Source organism: Pyxicephalus adspersus, chromosome Z (assembly GCF_032062135.1).
Source record: "Pyxicephalus adspersus chromosome Z, UCB_Pads_2.0, whole genome shotgun sequence".
Classification (NCBI taxonomy): Eukaryota; Metazoa; Chordata; class Amphibia; order Anura; family Pyxicephalidae; genus Pyxicephalus; species Pyxicephalus adspersus.
Window position 1 is genome coordinate 16,866,732 of NC_092871.1, and position 9,060 is coordinate 16,875,791.

Genomic DNA, 9,060 nt, shown 5'->3' on the forward strand with positions numbered 1-9,060 from the left:
CGTAAAACATGGAGGTAGACACATTATTACAGGACACCTTCACCACATCTAAGGGACAATGGACGGGGGCCATGTACTGTCAAATCTTGGGTGAGCACCTCCTTTTCCCAACCAAGGCATTGAAAATGGGTCGTGGATGGGTATTCCAGCATGACAATGCCCCAAAACACACAGCCAAGGCAACAAAGGAGTGGCTCAAGAAGAAGCACATGAAGGTCCTGGAGTGGCCTAGCCAGTCTCCAGATCTTAATCCCATAGAAAATCTGTGCAGGGAGCTGAAGGTTCGAATTGCCAAACATCAGCCGAGAAACCTTACTGACTTGGAGAGGATCTGCCGAGGAGTGGGACAAAATCCCACCTGAGATGTGTGCAAACCTGGGGCCAACTACAAGAAAAGTCTGACCTCCGTGATTGCCACCAAAGGGTTTCCCACCAAGTATGAAGTCATCTTTTGCGAAGGGATCAAATACTTATTTCACTCATTACAATGCACAACAAGCTCTGACTTTTGAGCTATGGGTTTTTGAGGGTTCTTTTGTTGTTATTCTGTCTGTCAAACCAACAATAATCCTACCATTACAATTATAGACTGGTCATTTCTTTGTCAGAGGGCAAACATACAAAATCAGCAGGGGATCAAATACTTCTTTCCCTCACTGTATATGATTGATATTTCTCAGTTTATCCAAAATGGTTTTGGCCATAGATGTACTATATGTTCCTATTCTGCATACTCCTCTTGACCCCAGCCAATAGCCTCTTCATGCCAACATCCCAGTGCTACAAAAAAAACTCAGCTGATACATTTGTTTAATTCAGTCATTCTCCATTATATAGTTGTTGCAATTTTTTACAGTGTATTTAGAGTTTTTCACATAATCCAGACACTGTACATATATGTATTCCAAAGTCTTAGTCAGATAAAGAGAATTATGGACCAAAGGCCGGGTAGAACAACCAATTCCTCATAAAATATGCTCATAAAGAATTCTTACTCCTGAGACATAAGGTCGATAAGCCTAGACAACTTTATCTGTCTGTTTCCTTCTCTAATCCTTGAGTGTAAACATGCTGATTTGCACCGCTGATTTAATAATTGATCACAGTCAAATGGCATTTATTACTAGTTTGGCATATTCCAGGGTTTCTTCTAGGTCCAGTCAGGAGGAAGGGAAAACTTTTACTGGGTACTGGAAGCAAGAACAAGTTTAATAAAACAAGCCCTATATGTCTGCTTTAAAACATATTTCCCTTTGACCATAGAAATTAGTAACAATATCGTCAAAGCACATATACAGCATACTATAAGGCCAAAGGTCCATAAACACCTGACCATCACACTAATAGGAGCTTGTTAAACATACCACAAACAAGACATTTTAGGCAATGCAATTTCAATCATTGGCAACATTTTGGGGAAGGATTTTTGTGTTCCAGCATGTTTTTGCCCCTCTGTTCAAACCCAGCTCCATATAGACATGGTTTATTGAGTTTGGTGAGGAGTAACCCAAATGGCCTTCACAGAACCTTGATGGCTTCAGCCCTACCGAACACCCTGGCTTCCGAAGTAGCCAACCTCCCAATTGCTTTTTTGAGCTGGATGAACACAAAATACCCACAAACACACTAAAAAATTAAAACTACTAAACAGGGGTCAAAGCCATATTACCTGTGGTTTTGGAAATGACCCTCCTAGAATCTGAGATACTGCATCATGTACATTGTTCTCATTTTTTGGTGTCTTCTTTTGGTGATCTCACATAACAATGATCAAAACTCAAGACTAGATAAAACTTCAAGCGTAATATGAGGGGGAAAAAGGAGCTTACTATTAAACAAAAAAAAAACATAATAAAAAAATAATTTGTCTTTAAAACTAGATTACATACGTCTATTGATGTGCTTATGCCCTCATGACCATAGTCATTGGATGGTTGTCATACATACCAGTCATTCACACTTAGATGATGTGCATATAGGTTCTCTGTAACTTTTCTAAGCCCATTGCTGACCAACCTCGGCAGAAGAATTGCTCAGTTAGGCTGTATTTTTTCACCTGGGATAATCCACAATCTTGAATATTCTCTATTAACAAAAACAATTTATTCTCTCTCCTCAATTGTACCATAACCAAGCTGCTTACTGTCCAGCCACTGTACTATATTTGTGACTATTGTCTCTAAGATAATACAATATATAAAAAGTCACCCCCGGCTTATACTCCGGTCAGGTGCATGGGTCCCTCCAGAAAAGCACCCGATCTAGCAGCCGCATCCAGCAGTTTCTGTCTCCTGATGACAATGCCATCAGGCTGTGGCGGAAATACGCTGTCCTCAAAAGCCGGCAGGGGTACGACGGAGTTATGGAGGCTACACAGCGGCGCAACTCCGACGACAAATTCAGAAGTACACAAAACATAGGAAAAACCCACTTACCTTGTTTCGTTGTCGTCCCCCCCACCCCGTCCTGCTGGTCCTCGCAGCTCCTCCGGACACGTCTTCTTTCTTCTGTCTTCAGCCCCCGAATGCAGAGACGACCTCTGGAGTTTTTCCAGTGCCGTTGGTGCGGGCAGGAGGAGCGACGGGAAATTCAAATAATTTTTTTGATTCAATACAAAATAGCTGTATTGAGTCCAATACAAAGGAATCTTTGTATAATACATATATAATTATATTATACATATAATATACATGCTACTGTACAGTTATATTACAGGTTTAACTATTTTTTTTTCTGAGTTTTTTATTTAAAGTTTATTACTAAATTTAATAAATATTGGACATATTTCGGTGAGTAATGCCTAAGAATTATAGCCCTACAATGTAAAATAAATTTCCATGTAAAAAAAATCTAACGCTTTTTGCGTGGAAATACAGAGAGAATTAGAACGCTAGGGGGGCTACATTGGCTGAATGCAGTACCGCTTTCAGCCACTTTTTCCGGACAGAATCATACTATCAGGGAGGTTAAAGAGAATTTAGTGGTTAGGTACGGTAAGTAGTATACCTACCTAACCACTAAATTCTTTCAATGGTATTTGTTTATCATATTATGGCTGTAATGGCCGTATTATGCAATTTTATTGAATTTATTTTGAATATTGAAACTTGCCAGTAGCTGCAGCATTTCCCACCCTCGGCTTATACTCGAGTCAATCAATTTTTCCAGTTTTTCAAGGTAAAAATAGGTACCACGGCTTATACTCAGACTAATACTCGAGTATATACTGTAGTTACTGTCCAGCCCCTGTACTCTATTTGTGGCTACCATCTTTCAGATAATGTACCTTCCCTGTCTTTCCATCTGTCCTTTCTTCAATGATCAAATACTGACACTGACTAACCTCTACCAAAAACGTACCCTCAGGTCTACATTTTGATTATAAGGACTATGTGAACAGGAGGGGGGTGTATAGTTTTCCCGCTGTAAATGCAAATTATCACTGGGAACTCTAAGACTGACTTATAAAAGACAAATGATAAAAAAGGCTATTTTTTCACCGTAAAAGAAATCAAACTGGACTGATGCTGTTATATTTAAGCCAACCTACATATAAAAAAAAACAAAAAAAACAATTACATACATCACTAATACGTTCTGTAAAATTCATAATTTTCTGTGACCCCATGAAACATGGCGAACATCCTCATACAGATATACAAAGGACCCTTTAAGCATCAGGATAACACTTCAATTAATATTTCACTTGGATACAATCAGGTATACTATTATAGATTTTGCCTAAAAGTAATTGTAACATGAATGACCCAGTTCTGATGAATCACTTGCTCTCTCTGTTGAATAAGCGATGACACAATCGTAGATTAGCCCTTGGACATTACCTAAACATTTCTCAATTTGACTCGCAAAGGTCTCCAGATTGTACACGTCATCATATTGCTAACACTATAAATTGTTATAGATGAGGGCAGAGATAAGATGCATTTCTCTTTGACCTTAGAGTAATTATATTTACTTAGGTGTGTTACTCAGGGCAGGACTAGAAAATAAGTTACTATTAACCTGTCTTATCAGCGGGGAGAGGCTGGAAAATACCCTGCAATAAATGGACCCGGCAATGAGGTGTACATCAGGCAGAAACTAATGGGTGACATACAGTATGTGTCAATAGGACTGTATCATAATTTACAATCTTAATAGTGAACATGATGACCACATGCAGGCTGTCACCAATGTTTTACTTGCAAGAACCATGTCACACACTCCCCAGTTACAGGTTCACTTTACAGGACAGAGACCTATTTTTTATTGTCACTCCCTTGCTAACGGATTACTAAGGCTTCACTTTGTAGCTGGTGAATGACATTTCACTGTTCATTATTGAATTATGGTAGCAGGTGAATATCTTCCGTGCAATTGTGAACGGTCCTGTTCCTGGGAACAAGACTGCTAATGTGCTGTCAGATGATTCTTGTCCGATAATCACCTCAGGGCTTATATTGGACTAGAATTTGGCGTGTGTACAGCACTCGTTGTCTGGATGACCGTCCTGGCAGATCCACAGACTTCTAACAAGGAACGTTTGTAATGGAAGTGAAGGGGATAGAGCGCATCGGGGTGCCACTCTGTCGTCCCCCCCAAAGAGAAAGATGCCCCAAGGAGCTTACAATCTAGGAGGTGGGGGAAATATCACACAATAGGAGGGGGGATATGGAGTGGTGGAAAGTAGTGTTTTAAAAGACAAAGGAAGACAGGTAGGGAAATTTAAAAATTGTGTTTTGAGTGCACTTTTGAAGTAGCAAAAAGTGAAAGCAAGCTGAACAGGATGAGGAAGACCATTCCAGAGAGTCAGAGTAGCTCTAGAAAAGTCTTGGAGCCGTGCGTGTGATGAGGTTATGAGTGATTATAAGTCATTAGTAGGTCATTAGAGGAGCGAAGAGAGCGGCTAGGGGAATATTTTTCTACCAGGTCAGAATGGTAAGTGGAATACCAGAGGGGAGGATGTTACAGTAGTCCAGAGGAGAGATTAGAGTGTACAAGGAGTTTGGTGGTCTCTGGGGACAGGTAGGGGCGGATTCTTGAGATGTTGCATAGGTGAAAGTGACAGGACCTGGAAATGTTCTGAATATGGGGGGTAAATGAGACGGAAGAATCAAAGCTTACGCCAAGACAGCGTGCCTGAGGCGAGGGACGAATAACAATACTGTTAACAGTTAGGAATATGTCCGGGGGAGATTTGGAATGTGAGGGGGGGGGGATGATGATGAGTTCTGTTTTATCCAGGTTGAGTTTCAGAAATCTGTCAGACATCCATGATGAGATGGGCAACAGGCAGCATGAGACCTTATCCAGGACTGAAGGAGACAGGTCAGGGGTGGACTTATATAGAGTTGAAGATCATCAGTATAGATGGAACCGTAAAACAAAGGAGGAAATGAGACTAGCGAGAGAGGAGGTGTACAGAGAAAAGAGAACCGGTCCAAGGACTAAACCTAAAAGGTGCGATCACACAGATAGAAAGCAAACCAAGAGAGCAGTATCACCGATTCCAATGGAGTTCATAATTTGGATTAGAAGGGGGTGATCAACAATGTCAAAAGCGGATAAAAGATCTAGGGGAAGGAGCAGAGAAAAGTTGCCTTGAGATTAGGCTCTGAGGAGGTCATTGGCCACTTTATTAAGGGCTATTTCGGTGGAATGGACAGCTTGAAAGCCAGACTGGAGAGGGTCAAGGAGAGAGTTGATGATCAGGTTGAGCGTAGCTGGTACAGAAGAAGAAGAGAGGTAATAAATGTATTTAATACCTCCCATGAATGCACATCTATCTAAAAGAGACGCCAAAAACTCAAAACAACCTTTTTTTTTTTCTTTAATACCCATCATTACACAGAAGACATGTTTAGTTTAAGCATGAAAAGTTTAGCACACTAAACTATTATTGGTCATTAGCAAAACAAAACCAGTTTAATTATTACCAAAAATTTTGAACAACCTTTAAAAACAACATTAACGGATAGGTAAAAAGTCTGAATTCGAGTACTGCAATTTATGAGGAAATGAAATCCATTGACGTTGAATTTCAGGTGAGGAGAAAAGTGCAAGTTGTTTGTTCTACAACAACAAATCCTTCTTTTTGTATTGACACAGAAGATATTTGATCATTGAAAGACTAGATTGAGATGTGGAATATAAAAGGGTGGACACAATGTGTTTAAAGATTGAAAAAAGGAAGATGCCTGTGTTATTCACATTAGCAAGTCATATACATTCTCGGTTTTTTGACCTGAGCAAGTTGACTGGTTCCAGAGGAAAACATGGACAGTTTAATTCAGACTTCAAGGTCTAGGAGATTTTTGTGGTTCAAATACATTTTATCAATATTATGTTTACCTGTAGTTGCAATTTTTGGGTCTATATTAGATTGTAATTACTATTTTAGCCAGATTAACTGTCCCCATGTTTACACTACACCGCTAACATTACAGTTTAGAGAATGTAACATCTTTAGGGTTCTTCTTTTGAAGGGCAGCTTGGGCGGATTTCATGATGTCCTCGGTCTGCAGCATACTCATGTTCCATGTAGCCTGTAATAGGAAGAACACAGACATGTCATTGTTCTGTTACAAGAATAGTTCTGGGAAACACCACCCAAACATTACTTCTCACCATATAATCCAGACTCTCCTGCACGGAGTGATCTCGAGCATAGACAAGGTTGACTTTGGTTCCCTGAACAGCTACAGGGCTCTTGCTGGCAATCTCAGAGGCCAGGTCAAAGCAGGCAGATAGGAGGGAAGACTTATCGGGGAACACACGGCTAGAGTAGAAGAAAAAAGCAAAATCAGTCGAGAACTAGGTACCAGTTAGTGGAGAAGGGGCTAAATGCGGCTCTTTAGACCTTTACTGGCTGTCTTTTAGTAAAGCATTTTTTTTTTAATAACTTTTTCCTCCCTTAACTTTTCTATATATCGTAATGGTATAGAAGACCTATTCTGAACGAAGCATACAAGGTGCTGTTGTGGACTTCTAAAAATGCTGTCGGCTGGCAGGTTGCAATTCTAAGTCTTTTACCTACTGACTTGATTTGCTTATTCTGAATTTCCAGGTCATTATATGAAAAAATAGAAAGCCTCCAGCGATTACCTTATTCTACAAAAAAGGTGGTGTTCAAGGCTTCTGCCTATCCCAAGCAAATGAACCCTTGGCATTGTGATCTTCACTAAAGCCCACCTGTCTGGACTATGACCACCTGACCGAATGCCAGGTCATGTCATGTGACTGGAGAACAAGAAGCAAGGAAAACTTTTCAGTCCTTTATTAACTCTGTATTTACGCATTCCAGAAAAATTGCTATTAGTCTACTTTAAATAGGTATATTATAAATGCTGTGTTAAACAAAAAAAAGCAATGTATACTGACTGATTAAATACCTTTTTTAAGCAGCTCAGAATGGCTGTACTTATTTAAAAGGACTTTCACTTGTTATGGATTACAGGAACCCGGCTCTTTATCATATTAAATAAAGATTTATACCTCACAAAGCCACTGCTCAAGGCTTCATCTGACATCATTTTTCTAGCGGTGAAAGCCAGCTCACTGGCCAAGCTGCAAGGAAAGCAGAAAATGAAATTACCTTTATCATTATATCAAATCATTGCCATATCATTTTATCATCATATATTTTCAGCTCAAACGCCCAGTCTCAATAATCCAAATGTATTCATTTATAAAGCCTCAAATCATGCTCATTGCTTAAATTGTAGGATAGGTAGAAGGGTGGAAATGTATGAAATCAGTTGTTCAAAGCATTTTACCAATTTCATTGATTGCTTTAGGGCAACACGTACAATTCTTATTCAGAGTTTCAGGATTTAGTTACCGCATTTGTTCGATTAATGCACTTTTATAGCATGAACATAATCCGCATCACTTTATAGTCATTCACAGTAATTCACAGGTCCCTGTCCCAATAATGATTACATGAGCACTATAAAAACATTCACCTTTCCACTACTTTTATGAGATTGTGTAAGAAAACCACACAGACATGGGTAGAAGCTACAACCTCCACACACCAGTTCCTGCTGATAATCTAATACTTACACTAATAGGGCCTGATTTAGTAAAGCTCTCCAAGACCAGAAAAGATACACATTCATCAGTGAAGCTTAGTGATCGAGCAACCCTGAAATAGCCATTTTAAAAAGCCATTTGCTAGCCCCCCTAGCAGTATTCCAGAGTGTGATTCGGGGTGGATTTTCCAGGCCACAAGCGATAATCCTAAATCACACTCGGTCACTTTAAACTTAAAAAAAAAAAAAAAAAACACTTACCTTGCTCGGTTGGCGTCCCCCGGAGTCCTGCTGGTCCCCACAGGTCTGGGAACACATCCTCCTCTTCCGATCTCCAGCCGCGAAGTGCAGAGACAATCTCTGCGATGTTTACCTTTTTTTTTTTTTTAACAGATTTTTGTGTTTTTTTTATTTAAAGCTTAATAAATATTTGACATATTTCAGTGAGTTATGCCTAAGAATTTTAGCATACAATGTAAAAAATATTTCCATGCAAAAAAAAAAAAAGTAACACTTTTTACATGAAAAGTTTGACCGAATTAGAACGTTAAGGGGGGCTAACAAATGTTTTCAATCCTGGACCAGATCCATTTCATGTTTGCTAGATAACCTAAGTTCACTGATGAAATTATATTCCCTAGTCTTGAAGATCTTTAGTAAATCAGGCTCATAGTGCATAAAAGCAAGCATACTATATATAACTAACCACTGCACTGCATGTCTTTTAACAAGGCACCCTTCTATATTTAGGAAGCAGGCAGAAACTTTGCACTACTGTGGATTTCGGGTGCACCTGTACTATACCACAATCTGATCCATGGTTCAATACACTTTTAATCTGTTACATATTATAGATAACCCAAATGTGCAAATCAACTACAGAAGCTAGGAGTGGGAAACAAAAGAAGGAAATAATGGGTATTAGTCAGGAAAGATCTTTGAATGTCATTTATGCCATGATCAGTTAGGTCTTTTGGATATAAAATCTGCAGTACCGTCTGCAAAATAATGGAAAGAAGAACTTGAA

General features: G+C 39.3%; 1 protein-coding gene across 1 annotated transcript in view; it reads right to left on the minus strand.

The window, feature by feature from the left end:
* Positions 1-5,813: 5,813 nt before the first annotated feature.
* The window catches only part of ECH1 (enoyl-CoA hydratase 1), a 15,732-nt gene continuing 12,485 nt past the window's right edge, over positions 5,814-9,060 (minus strand). The window contains exons 7-9 of the mRNA XM_072430825.1: positions 7,495-7,566; positions 6,628-6,778; positions 5,814-6,545 (exon numbers count right to left, since the gene is read on the minus strand). Of these exons, the coding sequence (XP_072286926.1) occupies positions 6,441-6,545; positions 6,628-6,778; positions 7,495-7,566 (328 nt within the window). The 3' untranslated portion in view covers positions 5,814-6,440. The remainder of the gene's footprint in view (positions 6,546-6,627; positions 6,779-7,494; positions 7,567-9,060) is intronic.